The 19461-nt window shown below is 39.1% G+C and overlaps 1 protein-coding gene across 2 annotated transcripts in view; it reads right to left on the bottom strand.

Moving 5' to 3' along the window:
- Positions 1-19461, bottom strand: part of TADA2A (transcriptional adaptor 2A) — a 56657-nt gene that overhangs the window by 20355 nt on the left and 16841 nt on the right. Inside the window, exons 4-8 of one of the 2 annotated variants that reach the window (XM_036269780.1) lie at positions 18821-18880; positions 10514-10605; positions 8453-8610; positions 5589-5677; positions 4297-4369 (exon numbers count right to left, since the gene is read on the bottom strand). In XM_036269780.1, the coding sequence (XP_036125673.1) occupies positions 4297-4369; positions 5589-5677; positions 8453-8610; positions 10514-10605; positions 18821-18880 (472 nt within the window). The remainder of the gene's footprint in view (positions 1-4296; positions 4370-5588; positions 5678-8452; positions 8611-10513; positions 10606-18820; positions 18881-19461) is intronic. The other variant, XM_036269781.1, reaches the window with a different exon arrangement.

The following is a 19461-nucleotide window of genomic DNA, read 5'->3' as shown; positions in this document are numbered from 1 at the left end:
CAACATGTTTCTGTTTTCCTGACAGAAGGCACTTACTGTTTGTTTGGCAAGAAAATCAAGTTAGAGGCCTTAACAGCAGGGAAGCCAATCAACATCCCTATTACAAGCACGCAAGTACAAACCTGTGACTCAGGTATTCCCAAGAAGCAAAGCTTTTTAAACGTCATTCCCCACCCCCTCAAGCTTTTGGCCAGGAGGTACACAATTAGTTTTGTGAAGAAAAGAAGACTACGTGACAAAAAGGTTCAAGTCCGTAACTAGGAGGCCTGAGGCAAGTTAGTTAACTTCTTTGTACAGTACCTTGAATGTAAATGGGAAAATATCTATTCCTACTTCTCAGGAGTAGTTAAGTCATAGGAGACAAAAAATGTGAAATGTCACCCCCACCCCTCCCAACCAAAAAAAAGACCCCAGCAACAAAAATTTAATGTCATAAATATAATTAGTACAGTATTAAGATCACAGACTTGGAGATGGCTCTGTCACTTGCAGGTTACATGACTTCTGGCAAGTTACTTGATATTTCTATTCCTCAATTTCCTCATCTATAAAATAGGGATAATAATAATAATGCCCAACTCATAGAGTTTTGTGAGGATTAAATGAGTTCACATGTGTGAAGGGCTTAAGTGCTATATGTATTAGCTATTATTAATAGCATTTACGTCTAAAATGTCTTAAGCATAAAACAGTCAAATCACTATTAAGGGAAGGGCACTTGCAAAAAGTGAGCGTGCACAGAGATCAGGGTTGATCTCTGATCTACTAACTGTAAAAGAATCTAAAGGCTGACAATATGGGCCAAAGGGCTGGGGGGGGGGGGGGGTTTGGAAAGCCATGCCTGGCCAAAAAATTTTGCTGAAATTATCTTTCCAAATAAAAGGAGAATAAACTGTTTTAATGTGCAACCTTGAAAAGTGTTGAACACACAGACTCAACACACAGGAAGGAGTTTATAATTATAATGCCTTTTGCCTGCTTGGGTTATGAGATGGCAATGGTTAGAAGATGTTGCACCCAGGGTTTCAGAACCTGTGAAACTCTGGGGAAGAGGAATCTACAAATTTAGGAGAGATTTTCCCAAATGAAAGCAGATGGTGAGTGATCTCAGGAAAAGGGAACTAACTACACTATGCGTCTGCACTGAAATGCCCACAACATACCATGACACACGAGAGTGCCAAGTTATGAGTCTTCTGCATCCCTCTTTCTGAACCATAATTCCTGCTTATTTTAATAAAATATAAGGTGTCATTTAGGGATCTTAGAACTTCCTTATTTTCTTCCTCAGACACTGCTTCACTTGTAGTATCTTCTTTGGGCCCATTCTAAAAGTCTCTGGCATGGTTGGAATGCAGTTCACTATCCCTCCATTGGGTCTCAGGTCTATAATGGACCATTCAAACCCATTTTATTAGACAAATTCCATGAATCACAGCAAAAATCTAGGTAAGGAAAAGGACTTGGTAGCATCTGTTGATCTTCTAGATGCCCTGAGATGGAATATAAAAAACCCCAGCCAAACAGTTTGCTTCCTTCCAGTAGTTACAAGTGAGGAAACATAAAAGGAATGTTGTTAATGCTCTGTAACATTAAGAGTATAATGGTATAATGGAATGGTAATAACGTCATTCTGAATTATGTACCATCTTTCATGGGAGACATTCACACTCAATGACTAATCAGTGTCACCCCTTCTTTTTTGGCAGGGGACAAAAAAACAGTAAGCAGGATTCTAAGGACTTGCCCAAGGTGACACAGTGACTCAGAAGCAAGCCCAAGGTTGAATCAATGTTTTGTTTTGCATAAAATATGTGTCCCTCTGCCTGTTCGAGGTGTGTGTGCTCCTTCTCATTCCTTCTAGGTGTGTGTGCTCCTTCTCATTCCTTCCTGAGTCTCCTTGGGCTCCTAGTCCCATTTCAATGAGTGGTCAGGGAGAAACTGCTCAGCTCAGAGGCATATGTCCCACTGGACAGTGGGTCATGCTACCAGAGGAGCTAAGAACTCAGAGCCATAAACAAAACATCTCTTTATGGCACCAGCAAGTCTTCCCTCTAATGCTGGGAAACCTCTTTAAAATGTCATCACCTTTTTGGGTGATTGCTGGGGAGAGGTGGAGGGGGCGGTAAAAGATGGTATAAGGGAGATAAATAGTGATAGGGAAAAAAGAAAAAAAAGTTATCACCTTTTAAAAAGGACCCGTTTTAACATCTTATAGTCCACTACTAGACAGGGAAGGAAAGGGGAAGTAGGGGTTATTATTTATGTTATATTAAAGATACTTAGGCCCTGGCCGGTTTGGCTCAGCGGTTAGAGAGTCGGCCTGTGGTCCAGAGAGACCCGGGTTCGGTTCCCGCTAAGGGCACGTACCTCGGTTGCAGTTTGACCCCAGCCCTGGTTGGTCGTGCGGGTGGCAGCCACTCGATGTGTCCCTTTCACATCGATGTTTCTCTCTCTCTCTCTGTTCCTCTCTCTCCCTCCCACTCTACCTGAACAAAAAATGGAAAAATGTCCTCGGGTGAGGATAAATAAAAAAATAAATTAAAAAAAAAAGATACTTAGGTACAATAATCAATAACTGATGCTTTGGTTCCTATTCAAATGAACCAGAATCAAGTGACTAACAAGGTTGTAGAAACTGTAGGAAGAACACAAATAATTAAAGTATGTTATAGATTTGAATGGTAACTGAAATAAAAATTGTTAATCGTTTCTTTCTGACTTTTTTCTTTTTCCACTTAATTACAGAAAGTAGCACAAGTGCACCAGAACAAATTACTGACCTTGCTTCTATGAAGCAGAGTGAAATTAAATTCCAAGCATTACTATAGTTTTCTTAATAATGTTGAGGCTTAGGAGTGAAGATCTTCAATTAGGGCCTAGAGAAGTGATTCAGCAAGTCTCTTATATACTGTGGCCATTATTGACATTAGAGATCCTTGACTTTCAAAAGTTTGGTACTTTTGAACAGTATCTAAAAGGATTATATTTATTAAGTTTTGTTTTTTGTTTTTTGTTTCCATTCTGGAAAAGAAAGATATAAGCCAGGAAACAATACCATTTTAATTAAAGCTGGCATATATGAGAACAACTACTGAATGGCAATCCACACACTACCTTCAAGGGAACAACACAGGTGAGAAAAGACAATAACATGAGTTACCCAGGGTTGAAAAGAAGAGGTTGGCATGACAACTGAACAAATACAATGACTCTAGTGAATGCCACAGTATTCTGCTCTCAAGATTTCCTCTTTTAGTTCAATCTGCGTCACTCTGACTTTCCTTAAAGTTGTGTGGGAGAAGAGAAATGAAATTTTGAAAATAAAACTGCTCAAGAAATATGAAGAGATAAAATTTTTATGAGGACTCTTTCGTTGTCCTAGACCTGGTGTAACAAACACCTAGGCAGCTCTTCTATGGAGAGAAGAATCAAACTCCCCTTCTAATGACAGGGGGTAGAAGTTAATGCCACATGAAAACTTGATTTTTAATTCAACAAGGACTCTACTTGCCTTTCCTGCCTGGAATATAGATTTAACAGAAACAATGAAGATGGTGTTTGGGGAATATAGAATCCAATGGGGCATTATTCCTATTGCATCATATTCAACTCTGGGTTGAAGTAAAAGAGAAGACTGGGGATTATTTAAATATGTAGTTGACCGAAAACAGAAAGAGGGAAAAAAAGAGATTCAACAAAAGTCTAACCATCCACTTTTAAGAGCCCCGTTGGCATTAACCATTTATAACAACAAGAAATCCTTAAAGGGCTAATCTTAGATGAGAATTCAGAAATGTTAAAAATTCAACAGTTTTGAGAAATGAGAAATTCTTAGTCTTGGTCTAAAAATCCTCAAAGAATTTCCATTCTTTTCCCTTGCAATGAGAAATTTGGGGGAACAAAGTATAGTGAACATCTAGTATCAGTAGTTGTTACTGAAGTCCCAAGGTCTTCACACTGATTCCCTTCCTTCTAAGGAGGCAGTGAGGGGCCATTTAACCAATTACCTCAATGTAGGCTTACCTCAGTCAAAAAAAAAAAGATTACACAGTCCAAGGAATGGGATATTCCCAACTACCATTATATACTCAACACTCTCACCAGCAGCATAAATGATTTTTTTCATGGTGGTCAAAACCCAACAACAGGGTAAGTTCAGCAACTTAATCACTAGATTTTGAGTTCCCTTAAGGGCAGGGGACATGTTTTATTCATCTTATATTCCCAGACCCCAACACAGTGTCATCCCACAGTTTGCAATCAATAAAAACATTTGTTGAAACAAAATGTTACCATGTAAAATGTCCGAGTCATCTTCAACAAAATCGATGTCTCTCAAGTCCCACTCTGCATAATTGTCAAACTCCTGTTTGGGGGAAAAAATTCCCAACTCAAACTTATCAGTTTTGAGTATTACCTTTACAGTAGTCATGCATGAGAAGCAAGCAGAAAATACAAAAGTAAACACTCATTAAAAAGCACCGAATGGGATACAAGCGCAGGATACTGCCACAGCATGTCATGGGGAAAATCTGAGAGGCTTTCAGGCAGTAGTAACAGCAAAAATGAGAACAGTTATGAGTTCACAAATAAAGCCGAAGCAATTGTTCTAAAAATTAAAAGTAGTCTGTTCATAAAAAGTAACCCCAGAAAATCAAACTCTGACTAGATCTTCAGATATGAAAATTGTCTGCATTACTGCATTAATTCATCTACCTTTTTAGTACCTTCTGAGGGCTCTAGTTATTCAATAATAGTACTTTTATAGCTCAGTGGGTAGGGTAGATCTCTTCATATTCTCTTCAATGAGTACAATTCATAGGGGTAGTATCTATGGGGTAGCTCTACAATATAACTTGCCCGGAAAAAACGCTCACCTGGGCACGGCTAGCAAAATTGTCTGTAGCTCACCAAACTTTCAACTTACCTCCAGGAACACTGTAATCTGAATTAGATAATAAATCAAGAGACTTGTGACTACATTCACATAGCTTTTAACTCCATAACTGAACAAAGAACATGTAGTTTTTATATACATTTGTCATTCTTTATCTTATAAATGACTGTAGAGGGGTCAGCAAACTGCAGCCATAGACAAATCCAGCCCACTGCCTTTCTATAAACAAACTTCACTGGAGCACTGGCATGTTCATTTGTTTATATATGGATGCTGCTTTTGCAACAATAGTGGCAAAGTTCAGTTGCAAAAGAGATTTTTTTTGGTCTAAAAAACCTAAAATATTTACCATCTGGCAGTTAACAGAAAGTCTGCCAACCCCTGATATAGTATAACCATGACACCCCCTGTATATGGAATGACAGCCAGTCTATAGAGGCCCCATAGCTACTATGAAAATGGGAACCAACACCAATGAAACTTAAGGAACTTAGTCTGAAGAACTTTTACTGTTCTACATGTGAAAATGTTTACAAATGAACAAAGGCACCCAAATAGAAGAAAATGTGGCTGCATAATGCACTACAAATTATACTACTTAGAAAATCTTTTTTTTTTTTTAAAGTGGTATGGAACCTATGGGTAAGAGATGTAAGCCTCATCGGAAATAAAAACAAGTTTCTCCTACCTCAATGAAATCTGCTCGAGCTGGCATGTATCCTGCCATGTCCCGAGAAAGCAAAGAGTCAAAAGTAGGTCGGGGAGGGTCATCTGCAGCTGGAAGAATTTAGAGTTTTTCTTATTTACATTACAAAATATTGGCCTTTAAAAAGTGACACACAAATAGTCCTCATTTACACTCTGAAAAAAAAATGTATATACACACACACACACACACATATGTATATATATTTGTTTTTTATCCTCACCTGAGGATATTTTTCCATTGATTTCCAGAGAGAGTGGAAGAGAGAGAGAAAGAGAGAAACATCAATGTGAGAGAGACATATTAATTGGTTGCCTTCCGCATGATCTGGACCAAGGCCAGGGATCAAACCGCAACTTAGGTATGTGCCCTTGACCAAATCGAATCCATGAGTCTTTGGTCCACAGGCTGATGCTCTAACCACTGAGCAAACTGGCCAGGGCTACACTCTGAAATATTTTTGTTTGGAGAAAGACAGTGTCTGATAGAACAGTGTCTGATAGAATAAATAAAATTTATTTATTTATCTTTATCCTCACCCGAGGACATTTTTTTTTTTTTTTTTGGTGGTATGTGCCCCTAGTGGGAACCAAACCCGGGGCTCTCTGGTCCGCAAGTTGATGCTCAACCGCTGAGCCAAACTGGCCAGGGCAACATTTTTTTTTTCCCCCCATTTTTTTGTTCAGATAGAGTGGGAGGGAGAGAGAGGAAGGAAGAGAGAGAGAGAGAGAGAGAGAGAGAGAGAAACATCAACGTGAAAGGGACACATCGAGTGGCTGCCACCCGCACGACCAACCAGGGCCAGGGACAAACTGCAACCGAGGTACATGCCCTTAGCGGGAACCGAACCCGGGTCTCTCTGGACCACATGCAGATGCTCTAACTGCTGAGCCAAACCGGCCAGGGCAGAATAAATAAAATTTTAAAAAAGTTTTATAAAAGGAAAAGTGAAAATAAATTATTATAAAAAGACTGATTTCTTAAAAAGGAAATTAAGACTTAAAGAATCCTTTAAGTAAATGTAGAAAAATTCGCTCTGCCTTTTGCTTTTGTCATATAAAAAAACCAAGGATCTTTTCTTTTTTTTATTCCTCACCAGAGGATACTTTTCTATTTGTCATCAGATAGAGTAGGAGGAAGGGAGAGAGGAAGAGACGGGAGAAACACTGATGTGATAGAGCCACATCGACTGGTTGCCTCCCACACGACCCGACCAGGGCCAGGGACTAACCGCAAAAGAGGTACGTGAACCTTGGCCAGAATTAAACCTGAGACTCGTTGGTCCGTGGGCCGATGCCCTAACCACTGAACCAAACTGGTCAAGGCGGATCTTTTCTTTAATATTACAGAACATAGGTATTTACCTGTTTCCTTCAGCATCCTTATGCTTTAGAACAAATCTCAATTTATAAATCTTATCCAACTGAGAGACAAAAAACACCCCATTGAACTTGGAAGTTAGCTGGAATTGAGTCCCAGCTCTAACATCCACTAGTCCCCTAACATCCACTTGACCTTGTACAAATTATTTAACCTTTCTGAATTTGTTTCCTCATGTGTAAAATAAAAGCACTTGCTCTGCCTAGCTCACTGGGTTTCTATGAGGAACAAATGGTCTAATGGATTTGGGAACAGAGCACTAACATCCAAAGTACTATCCAAATAGGTATCAGCAGGCTTTGAGTTAGTCAGCTATGAAACTATTTCTAGAGAGTATGAGGAAAGGGAGGGAAGAAGGGAAAACATTCATGTTTAATTACTTGAGCTCTGGGAGTCACTGAGGAAAGATATCCATTTATAATTCATCATGGTTTTGGTTATCTTTTGTTAGCAGATCCATGGGTCCCTTAGCCACATGAGATTTTTTAAAAAGTGTGCTATTATTGCCAGAACTAAGTGAACAAAAATAACAAATCACTTCCTGGACTTAACACTGAGATGATTAATAATTAAGGATAGTCCTGGCCGGTTTTGCTCAGTGGTTAGAGCGTCGGCCTGCAGTCTAGAGAGACCCGGGTTTGGTTCCCGCTAAGGTCATGTACCTTGGTTGCAGTTTGTCCCCGGCCCTGGTTGGGTTGTGCGGGTGGCGGCCACTCGATGTGTCCCTTTCACATAGATGTTTCTCTCTTTCTCTCCCTCCCACTCTATCTGAACAAAATATGGAAAAATGTCATCGGATGAGGATAAAAAAAAAATTAATGATAATGAGTCAAATATTGGACTTCCTTAGTAACTAATATCTACAATCATAAACCCTCCAGAGGGACTGCAAAAAGCCGTGTGTTCACAAGAGCATAGAAAGTTTGGCCCATTTTGCACATCTCACCTCATAGAAGCAAGCATTAAAGTTATAAAAATGTTCAAAAGTCTCAGGGTAACTTCAGGCTCCCTGACATCCAGTACAAAACTCTGACTCCTGGGAGATGTCCTCTTCTTGCCCCATTATATCCCTGATTTGTAATAGTCATGCCAACTCCTCCTATCTTTTGTAAACTTGTTAGTTCTCCAAGTCATCAAACCATTCTTTTTTTTTAATCCTCACCCGAGGACATTTTTCCATATTTTGTTCAGATAGAGTGGGAGGGAGAGAGAGAGAGAGAGAGAGAAACATCAATGTGAAAGGGACTCATCGAGTGGCTGCCACCTGCATGACCAATCAGGGCCGGGGACAAACTGCAACCGAGGTACGTGCCCTTAGTGGGAACCGAACCCGGGTCTCTCTGGACCGCAGGCCGAAGCTCTAACCGCTGAGTCAAACCGGCCAGGGCCATCAAACCATTCTTTATCTGCTATGCAACAGAGTCCAAAGATGACCTAAGACTCCTTTAAAAAAGGGAGGCACTTACAGTGAAATGGAATGGCTGTGTCAGCAGTTTTTGCCTCCTCTGCTTGTTTCAGGTTCAGCAAGGTAGATGCAAATAGAGGGTTGTTGATGAAATGCTTCATATAGTGTTTTTCACACTCCTCCTTGGTCTTGGTACACATCTGATTGGCCACATCCTGCCTAAAGGAATGTGAGGAAAAGAGAAGGGAATAGTGCTTTCAACTATACATAATGATAAAAGCAAGGTTTGTTCTTTCCAAATTTTAGGTCCTATCCATATAACGCCTGGAATTTGATACCTCCAAACTGGGTGCATGGAGCTATCAGCAGAACAATAAGATAAACATAAGCCTAATATTGGTGTAATCTGATATTCCAAATCCTGCTATTTAGATATAGAAACAATATCTAAAAAGCCCTTTCATTTCCACCAGAAGAAGGGAAAAATGACTAGAAAACTGGTAATTACCCTGTGAGCTAGGCCCCAAGGAAAGAATTGCTATAAATAATAACAAGCACTTCGAAACACTAAAAAACCGTAGGTAAGTTTAGTTTTATATTTGCATAATGTTTACAAAACATTTCATGTAAACAAACATTTCTTTACTAGCACTCTTACAATAGCCAAGCATAAGCTAGAAACATTCACAATATAAATTAATCCTACCATTAACCGTGTGGTGTGAGTACTAACTATCTCAATTTCACAGATGAAAAATAGTGGGGCCCAAAGACACTAAGAAACTTGCTCAAGAAGACAAAGCACATAAGCGACAAAGCCAGAATTTGTTCTCAAGACTCCTGAATCCTAGTCCAGATGACGAAGAGGTAGAGGTGAAATCTCTCAAAGTTCCCTCTCAACCTCTCTCTTCCACAACACTCCACTTGTTCTTCTCCTAAGGCACCATGTTCTACTTTGTGTACTTCAATCATATATATAGAATACATATATTTTATAATATATAGATTTTAATTCCCATTCTAGATTATAAGCTTCTTGGGGGCAGGTTGTTATAATTCTTAACTCTAGCACCCTCACCACCAAGCTTAGTGCCTTACTCGCAATGGACAGAGAAATAATACTCTTTTTGTGGTCTTTGCTAAGAGGGAAGGGGGACAGGGAGGATTAACCCATTTTTGAACATTAGAATGGCAAGCAAAAAATAAAAAACCAAAAAGGCCAAAGAGGACTACCAAGTGTCTCATGAGTGATCACGGTTTCTATCTTCTTTGGTACTCCCTATTATATACAATATTTTATGATACTTAATAAATGCTGAGTAAATTACAAGCAAAATGTGAACTGAACTCAAGTCTCCTTCTTCAGGGTCCTCAGCGTAAGGGAGGCAGCATAGTATATTCTGTTAATATCAGAAAAGATTATATACACTAGGAACTCAGGACAGGTTGGATCTAGTAAAGAGTCCTTCACTAACAAGCTATGTGATCATAAGAGATCATTTCAAGTCTCTAAGCTTCAGATTCTTCAGGAACAAAATATATTTAATAATGCCTCTACTATTTAGTTCACAAAATGGTATTACCAGTGTCAAAGTACTCTCAAAACCAAAGGACAAAAATGAAAGCAGTAGTATTATTATTAATGCTGTTCAATTCTGCCAAACTTGGACTAAGGCAGGTACTTGAAAGCTAAAAATAGGGAATAGCGAATAGGAAGTCTGTCAAACTTGAATCTTTAAGCTATGGTTATCTAGGTAAAGTCTGACTCAGTTAAATGACAAGGGCATCCACAGCCAAGAATTCACAGACTCAGAAAGGAGCAATTACTATTGAGTCTAAACTTCCCCACTATTCAGAAAGGAGTAATCAATCTTTGCTGTGTTGATACATTCAAAATGGTCTTTTAGGGCTGCCCAGTAATAGACCATGAAACATCCCATATCCCTGTGAGGCATTTTAGTGAACTTGTCTCTAAGTCATGGGTCAAAAGAAAAACAATATATGAAGCCCCCAACATATGACCCTTAAACTTCTCTTTCTGAGGTGCCTCCCTTTAACCTTCAAGAGCACCTTCTTCTCTGAGCCCACTAGGGCAGGACAAGCCCTAACACCAAGCTCTTACCAATTTCCAAAGCCACAGTCCATCACAGCTTCTAAAAGGGCCATTTCTTCTTGCGCAGTCCAGCTGGGGTCAAGAACAGGAAAATCTGAGGTCTAAGAAAGAAAGAGTTTTGCCTAAGAACATATATAGAAGTAGAACCCAGCAACCTCATAATGTATTTTGTCTTAAAAGAATAAGTTCCTGCCCTGGTTGGTTTAGTTCAGTGGTTCCAGTGTCAGCTTGTGGACCAAAGAGTTGCGGGTTCAATTCCTAGTCAAGGGCATGTACCTGGGTTGCAGGTCTGATCCCTGGCCCTGGTTGGGGTTGTGCGGGAGGCAACCAATCAATGTGTCTTTTTCACATTGATGTTTCTCTCTCTGTCTCTGTTGCTCTCTCCCTTCCTCCCTTCCACCCTCCCATCCTATCTAAATAAATAAATGAAAAAATATCCTTGGGTGAGGATTGATTTAAAAAAAAAAAAAGGAAAAATTTCCTACCACTGTTCACTGAAAAGGTCTAGAAACAATGACCAACCCAGTAGCAATGAGTATTTCTATTTCCTAGTATGCATTCTCTCTTTTTTTTTTTTTATCCTCACCCGAGGACATTTTTCCATTTTTTGTTCAGGTAGAGTGGGAGGGGGAGAGAGAGAGAGAGAGAAAAATCGACATGAAAGGGACATATCGAGTGGCTGCCACCCGCACGACCAACCAGGGCCAGGGACAAACTGCAACCGAGGTACATGCCCTTAGCGGGAACCGAACCCGAGTCTCTCTGTACCGCAGGCTGACGCTCCAACCGCTGAGCCAAACCAGCCAGGGCCCTAGTATGCATTCTCTAAATACTATTTTCCACTAAAGGATCAAGGGTTCCTTAAACAAAAAGCTGATTCCAGCTTTGGGTCAGGAAATGTACAAGATGAGACTGGAACATTTTGTCATAGAGAGCAAAGAAGCTGTCAAAGTGTCATGTCAAAAGGATTCAGGGACTAACTTGTAAAGGCTCCCACTAACCAAAAATGGAAAAATTTTGAGCAATTAATAAGATAACTGCAAAGACTAAAACACATAAAATAGTATAAACATCTAAAGGTGCCAGGAAACCAACTCAAATTTCAAAACCAGTAAAGAAAAAGGGAGGGGGAGAAGGAAGGAATTAATCAAGTATTTATCCTGCCTCCTATACAAACTTTACATAAGGGTGATCACATAGATAATGATATAAACTATCTTTTTATAGAATTTATCTCAAATTTAAAAAAATAACAGAATTAAAAGATTACTTTGTGCCTGGCCAGTGTGGCTCAGTGGTTGAGCATTGACCCATGCACCAAGTCGCCGGTTTGATTCCTGGTCAGGGCACACGTCCAGGTTGTGGGCCAGATCTCCACTGGGGGACAAGCAGAAGGTGGCCAATCAATGTTCTCTCTCATCAACATTTCTATCTCTCTCTCCTTCTCTCTCTAAAATCAATAAAGAAGATTAAAAAAAAAAGACAACTACTTTGCAATCCTTCCTCAATAAATTAATAGATCTAGACAATGATCATAAGTGAATCAGATGTAGCCAATAGATCTAGCTACCAATTTATAGGAAACACAGAAGGCAGAGGAACACATCAATCAGCAAAATCTAGCCTGTATTAACATCTATTAAGACAAACAACCCAGTGTTTAAAATATCAAATAAACTATAAGCAATGAGAGAAAGTGAGGGAAGACTGGGGAGGAGAAAAACCCACAGAACGGAAAATATCTGAGGCAACCAACTGGAATGTATGAACTTTATTTGCATCCCAATTAGAACAAATTGTAAAAGTGGGAAAATATTCAATATGTTTCCACTGATTTTTTTAGAGAGAGAGGAAGGGAGAGAGAGATAGAAACACTGATGTGAGAAACATGGATCAGCTCCCTCCTGCATGCCCCCTACTGGGGATGGAGCCGGCAACCTGTACATGTGCCCTGACCCAGAATCAACAGGGGCCTCTCAGTCCATGGGTCAAGACTCAATCCACTGAGCCACACCGGCTGGGCTGAAAAAATATTTTTATGATACCACTACACACTCATGATAGCCAAAAGAATAATAAAAGTAAAGAAACTGACGATATCAAAAGTTGACAAGCATGTGGAACAATCACAACTCTCAGACATTGCTAGTAGAGATATAAAATGACACAACCACTTAGGAAACTTTTTGAGTTTCTTAAAAGTTAATCATTTATTCTCCGACCCAGCAATTCCATTCCTAAGAATTTATCTAAGAAAAATTAAAATATATATCCATAGAAAGCCTTTAACAAGAATGTTCAGCCCTGGCCGGTTTGGCTCAGCGGTTAGAGCGTCAGCCTGCGGTCCTGAGAGACCCAGGTTCGGTTCCCGCTAAGGGCATGTACCTCAGTTGCAGTTTGTCCCCGGCCCTGGTTGGTCATGCGGGTGGCAGCCACTCGATGTGTCCCTTCACATCGATGTTTCTCTCTCTCTGTCTCTCTCTCTTCCTCTCTCTCCCTCCCGCTCTATCTGAACAACAACAACAACAAAAAAAAATGGAAAAATGTCCTCGGGTGAGGAAAAAAAAAAAAAAAGAATGTTCATAGTGGTTTTATTCACAATAGCAAAAAACTAGGCAAAGCCCATGTGTCCATCAACAGAATGGATAAACAAACTGTTATAGTCTTACCATGGAATATTACTCAGTAACAAAAAGGAATGAACTACTATATACAACATGAATAAATCTCAAAAACATGCTGAGTGAAAGAAACAAATACATACAGTATGAATCCATTATATGTCATTGTAGAATATGCAAAACTGATCTATGATGATAAAAATCAGAACAGTGATTGTTTCAGAGGTGGAGAAAGGAGCAGAGATTTTTTAAAAAGCTTTTATGAAATGAATGGGGAAATGTGAAAAGTGACTTGAATTCCTTTTAAATTTTAGAGAGATACAATAAAGCATTTACAGTTAAAATGATATAATGTCTGGGAGATTTGCTTCACAGTAATTTGAAACATTGGGGGTTTAGATGAAATAAAATATGAATTCGATATAGTAAAGGACCCTGAGTTGATCATTTTAATAGCTAGTGACAGGTATATGGGTATACTATGTATGGTAGTTGGTTACAATGGTGGCTCTCAATGAACTTCTAGAATGCACATCCTTGTGTAGTCCTTTCTCATTTAATACAAGGTGGACCTGTGACTTGCTTAAGAAGGCCTAGCAGCTACCACTTTTGTGTTATTGGGATTCCTGAGCCACCACATAAGAAATCTAGCCTCCTTGCTGGAAAGAACATGTGGAAAGAGAGAGAGGTCCTAAGACTACTAAAGAAGAACCAAGGCCGCAGGCAGGTAAGATGTTTGAGCTAATTCCCAACCAATTTAAACCATCCCCCTGAGGTGCCAATGTGTGTGGGAAAAAAAGCCCTTGGACTTGCAGCCCCACCACATCATGTAGAACTGCAAGTTACCCTCACCATGCCCAGTCTGAATTCCTGACCCACAAAACTGTGGGAGATAACAGGATTGTTATTTTAGGCCACAAAGTTTTGTGGTAGCTGTTAGGTAGCAACAGATAACTGAAACACGATTCTATTTTAGTATCTGTTTAAAACTTTCTATAGTAAACTTTTTAAAAAGCGACATAAGAGGTCTTCAGATTACACAGGCGTTTAGAAATGGTTGTATCTTTTGTTAACGACAAAATTACTGGAGTGATTTGTGAAATTACACTATTAAGCAATATCTGAGCATGTACTATAAATATGCTAAGCACATAAGGTACTATGAGACCAATGAGAAATTTCGGGGTCTATTTCTATATTGAATTCATAAACCACTCAACCTGGCAAGTGCCATAAATACATGTAAATATGACAAGTCACAGTCGAAAGCCTATGCTATTTCTAAAACTGCATTACAGAATATTAATTAGCCTTCACCAATTGTACTGTGAGATAAACAAGACTTTCTACACCAAAAATAAATGGACAAAATATAGTTTTTCTTAAAGTTTTATCAATGTTATTTAATTCCTGGACCCAATCTTAGCCCCACTGAACCAGAATCTCTAATAGCAGGGCTTAGAAATTTACTTTTTAAAAAAAAATATTTTTTCTTTATTGATTTTAGAGAGAGGAAAGGAGAAAGAGAGAACTAGAAACATCGATGAGAGAGAACATCGACTGGCCGCCTCCTGCATGCCCCCCACTGGGGATCAGGCCCACAACCTGGGTATGTGCCTTGAACAGGAATTGAACTGGCGACCTCTTGGTGCATGGGCCAACACTCAACGAGTGAGCTACACCGGCTGGGCAGGAATTTACATTTTTAAGAAGCTCCCAAGTAACCTTTCTCCACTAAAGTTTAAGAATCACTGGTATAAAGGGTGTGGCAGAAAGTGGTGCCTTGACTTGTTCAAGGTTCTAAGAATTATAAGACAAAAATAGGCATAGGACTCAGAAATCTTAACACACCACCCACCACAGCATGAGTAACTTCCAAAAATACAGCACTGTGAGGTGACAAAAGTACTGAAAACCATTTAAAGTTTTCTGAGGCTTCACATGCCAAATAAACAATAACAACAAAAAAACCCCAAGTTTTTAGTGGCTTCATGTGTAGAAAGCCAAAATTTGGTCATTATTCCTACTGAAGAAAAGATTCTTCTTTCCTGTGTCTGGGAATAGATGACTGGCAGAAAAAAAGGGAGGATTAGTAACCTTCTAAAGCTCCCCAAGTAAAAGACAGGATTCTTTTTTTTTTTTTTTATCCTCACCCGAGGATATTTTTCCATTTTTTGTTCAGATAGCGTGGGAGGGAGAGAGAGGAAGGGAGAGAGAGAGAGAGAAACATCGATGTGAAGGGACACATCGAGTGGCTGCCACTCGCACAACCAACCAGGGCCGGGGACAAACTGCAACCGAAGTACGTGCCCTTAGCGGGAACCGAACCCGGGTCTCTCCGGACCGCAGGCCGACGCTCCAACCGCTGAGCCAAACTGGCCAGGGCAAAGACAGGATTCTAAGATGTGTTTGTATGGGTTTTGAATATGTGAGAAATGATGATGCAATAAGAAGAAGTAAGTGGACTTGGAGTGAAATTTAGTACCTTCAGCATAATGCAAAAGGCACTGTTTCCAGAACAGCTAGACAGCTCATAGTCACTTTCTCACAATGGGTAACTATCAATCTACTCAACTTATACTTAATTATCCTCTAAGAAATTATTTTCATAATTCAAATGAATAAATGTGTATACTGGCTCCAGGCATTCTTGTGTGAATTTGGGAAAAATAAACCAGCTTTCTGAAGATTTGATAATCTTGATGAAATGCACTCAAAGCCATAACGACTCCTACCACACTTCACATTCATTTTGCAATTAACAAAAGGGGAAAAATTTATTGATATGAAAAGATATTCTACATCATATGTTATCAGAGAAATGCCAATTAAAATGAGTTACACTATAAACCTATTAGAATAGCCAAAATCCAAATAGACAACATCAAATACTGGTGAGAATGTGGAGCAAAATGAACTCATTCATTGCTAGTTGGAATACAAAATGGTATAGTCGCCCTGGCCAGTTTGGCTCAGCGGTTAGAGCGTCGGCCTGCGGTCCGAAGAGACCCGGGTTCGGTTCCCGCTAAGGGCACGTACCTCGGTTGCAGTTTGTCCCCGGCCCTGGTCGGTCGTGCGGGTGGCAGCCACTCGATGTGTCCCTTTCACGTCGATGCTTCTCTCTCTCTCTCCCTTCCTCTCTCTCCCTCCCACTCTATCTGTACAAAAAATGGAAAAATATCCTCGGGTGAGGATAAAAAAAAAAAAAAAAAAAAAAAATCACAAAATGGTATAGTCACTTTGGAAGACAGGTTGGCAGTTTCTAAACATACTCTTACCATATGATCCACCAATCAAGTCCCTTGGTATTTACCCAAAGGAGTCGAAAACCTGTCCACACAAAAACCTGCATGTGGATGTTTATAGCAGCTTTATTCATAATTGCCAAACCTTGGGAGCAACCAAGACGTTCTTTAGTAGGTGAATAAATAAACTGTGGTACATCCAGACAATGGAGTATTATTCCGTGCTAAAAAGAAATGAGCTATCAAGCCATAAAAAAGACATGGAGGTAACTTAAATACATATTACTAGTGAAAGAAGCCAATATGATACATGTTGTATGTATCACACACAGATATTGTATGATTCCAACTATATGACACTCTGGAAAAAACTATGGAGACCATAAAAAGATCTGATTGCCAAGGGTGAAGGGGAAAGATGGAGGAATAGGCAGAGCACAGAGTACAATACTGTAATGGCGGATACATGACATTATATATTTGTATAAACCATCTGAATGTACAACACCAAGAGTGAACACCAATGTAAACATGAACTTTGGGTGATAATGAAGTATCAATGTGGGTTCATCAATTATAACAAATGTACCACTCTGGTGGTGATGTTGATAATAGGTAGTCCAAGTGTTTGTAGGGGTAGGGAATATATGAGAAATCTGTACTTTCTACTGAGTTTTGCTGTGAACCTATAAATGCTCTAAAAAAATAAAACCTAATATAAAAAAAATATATTCTAAGTCTTATAATTGGTGAAGAAAAAAGTTAGTAGACAAAGTATTTAGAGAGGTAGGGTAAAGGCTAACTAGCTGACTGCCAAGAACTCTTACTAAGGAACATTTTTTGATTAATTCATTATGGACCAGGATCTCTCAGCCTTTCAGGCCCAGAAATTTATCTTAACAGGACCCCACAAATAATTAGATTCAGAGATGCTGATTCACCCTTTTTAAACTTTTAAGAAATTGAGGTAGATATACTATAGTGCTGTGGTAGGCATAATTCTAAAGATGACCCCTTCTACCCCCAGAATTCCTGTTCCCTGATTATTCAAACACTAACTACATATTTATGTGAATGGACTCTGCTGATGGGACTAAGATACTAATCAATTAGCCTTAGAATAGGAAGAGTATCCTGCATTGGATACTCTAATTTAATCACATGGGCCCTCAAAAGTAGAAGAGGAAGGCATTATTACTGTCAAGCAGATGCCCCAGCCAGCACTTTCCTATAAGTAAGACTACATGGTGAACTACAAGTCATGTAACTGACAACTATCTTGACAAAGGTATACATACCTACCAAGCTGACCAGATATTTTGGCTTATTAAAGTTTCCATTCCTTGGGCTAGAGCTTGGAAGTATACTGCCTCTCATTCCTTCTTTAAGAGGTGGTAATACAATTAATCAAAGTACAACCAAGTTTTACTCTGGCCTATAAGCCAGTCTGTTTCTTCAAAGTGATTTTATGTATTGTATCATTCATTCTATGTTCATTTAAAAAAGGTAACTAAGTTCCCCACGCAAGGGGAATAGAGTACCAGACATACACATTACCATTACCCCCATGAGCCACATAAAAATACCATTAGCCAAAACACATCGATGACACATCTACTATATGTTTATCAATGAACCTGAAAAGCAGCACATCAGTAAATCTCAAAAAATGCTTCCTTTAAATTCTGTCTAAATTTTATTTATTTATTTTTAATATGTTTTCATTGATTTTTTCAGAGAGAGACGGAAAAAGAGAGAGATAGAAACATCAATAGAAGAGAGAGGAAGAGAGACATAGAAACATCAATGTGAGAGAGAAACATCAATCAGCTGCCTCCTGCACACACCCCAGTGGGGACTGAGCCCACAACCTGGGCATGTGCCCTGACAGGGAATTGAACCAGGATCTCTCAGTCCATGGGACAATGTTCAATCCACTAAGCTACACCAGCTGGGCAATTCCTTCTAAATTTTAAACAAAAATCTGAATATATAAAATGATTTCGGGGCCCTTGCCAGTTTGGCTCAGTGGTTAGAGTGTTTGCCCGTGGACCAATGAGTAATGGGTTTGATTCTGGTCAAGGGCACGTACCTCAGTTGCGGTTCATCGCCGGCCGTGGTCACCGGGTCATGCGGGAGGCACCAGTCAGTGTGGCTCTATCACATCATTGTTTTTTTTTTCTCTCTCTCTCTCCCTTCTCCCTCCCACTCTATCTGATGATAAACAGAAAAGTATCCTCAGGTGAGGAAAAAAAACTTAAAAAAGAAAATAAAATAAATTTTGGACTTAAAATGTCTTAGTAGATCCATAAAACTCTAAAAAACTTATTGGGTAATGATTACCTAATTCAGAAGAGGAGGAAAGAAAAGGGAAAGAGATAAAGAAAAAGGACTAATTTCCATGCAAGACTTGAAAAATAATCAGAAATTCCCTGCAACTTCATCATTACCATTATTTCATAAGTATGATCGCTTTGATGCTTCTTGTACTCGAATCCTCGAGTGAAACACTGCAATAAAGAGGAAAATTAAGTTACCAAAAGCTAATTTTTGAAATGCTTTCTTAAAGGTTAAAAGACAGTTTGGGGGTACTCTACTCTTGTGATGAATTTTTAAGATTTCATTTAATCTTGTCTGTATCTATAATAGGCTGGTTATATTCATGATCATAGCTTTTCTGTGGCCCTCAAGGAGAATAAACAACAATCCAAAAAAAAAGACTTTTCCCTAGAACAACAACTCCTTTGATAAGAGCTTAAGCCCTGGAATCAGATTGCTTATATTTGAATTTTGGCTCCATGCTTACCTATTTCAGCAATTCTAAGACATATTTATTCATATTTTAAAACTCTGAAATAAGGATTCATCTTATAATAAAAAGTATAATGCAACTTCCATCTGCCATTTTTACATTTCTAAAATTGGGATTCTTCTTATAATCAATAGTGTCTTGAATCCAACAAAATATGGTATTTGTTTTGTGACCTTGAGCAAATTACTTAATCTTCTCTTCACCTGAGTTTCTTCTATAAAATGGGAATACTAATCATACTTACTTTATTGGGTTGTAGTGGTGGTGATTTAAGAGTTA

The sequence above is a fragment of the Molossus molossus genome, unplaced genomic scaffold, assembly GCF_014108415.1.
Source record: "Molossus molossus isolate mMolMol1 unplaced genomic scaffold, mMolMol1.p scaffold_m16_p_19, whole genome shotgun sequence".
In the NCBI taxonomy this organism is placed as follows: Eukaryota; Metazoa; Chordata; class Mammalia; order Chiroptera; family Molossidae; genus Molossus; species Molossus molossus.
Note: the sequence above shows the minus strand (reverse complement) of the source record. Positions and strands in the feature narration are given on the sequence as shown.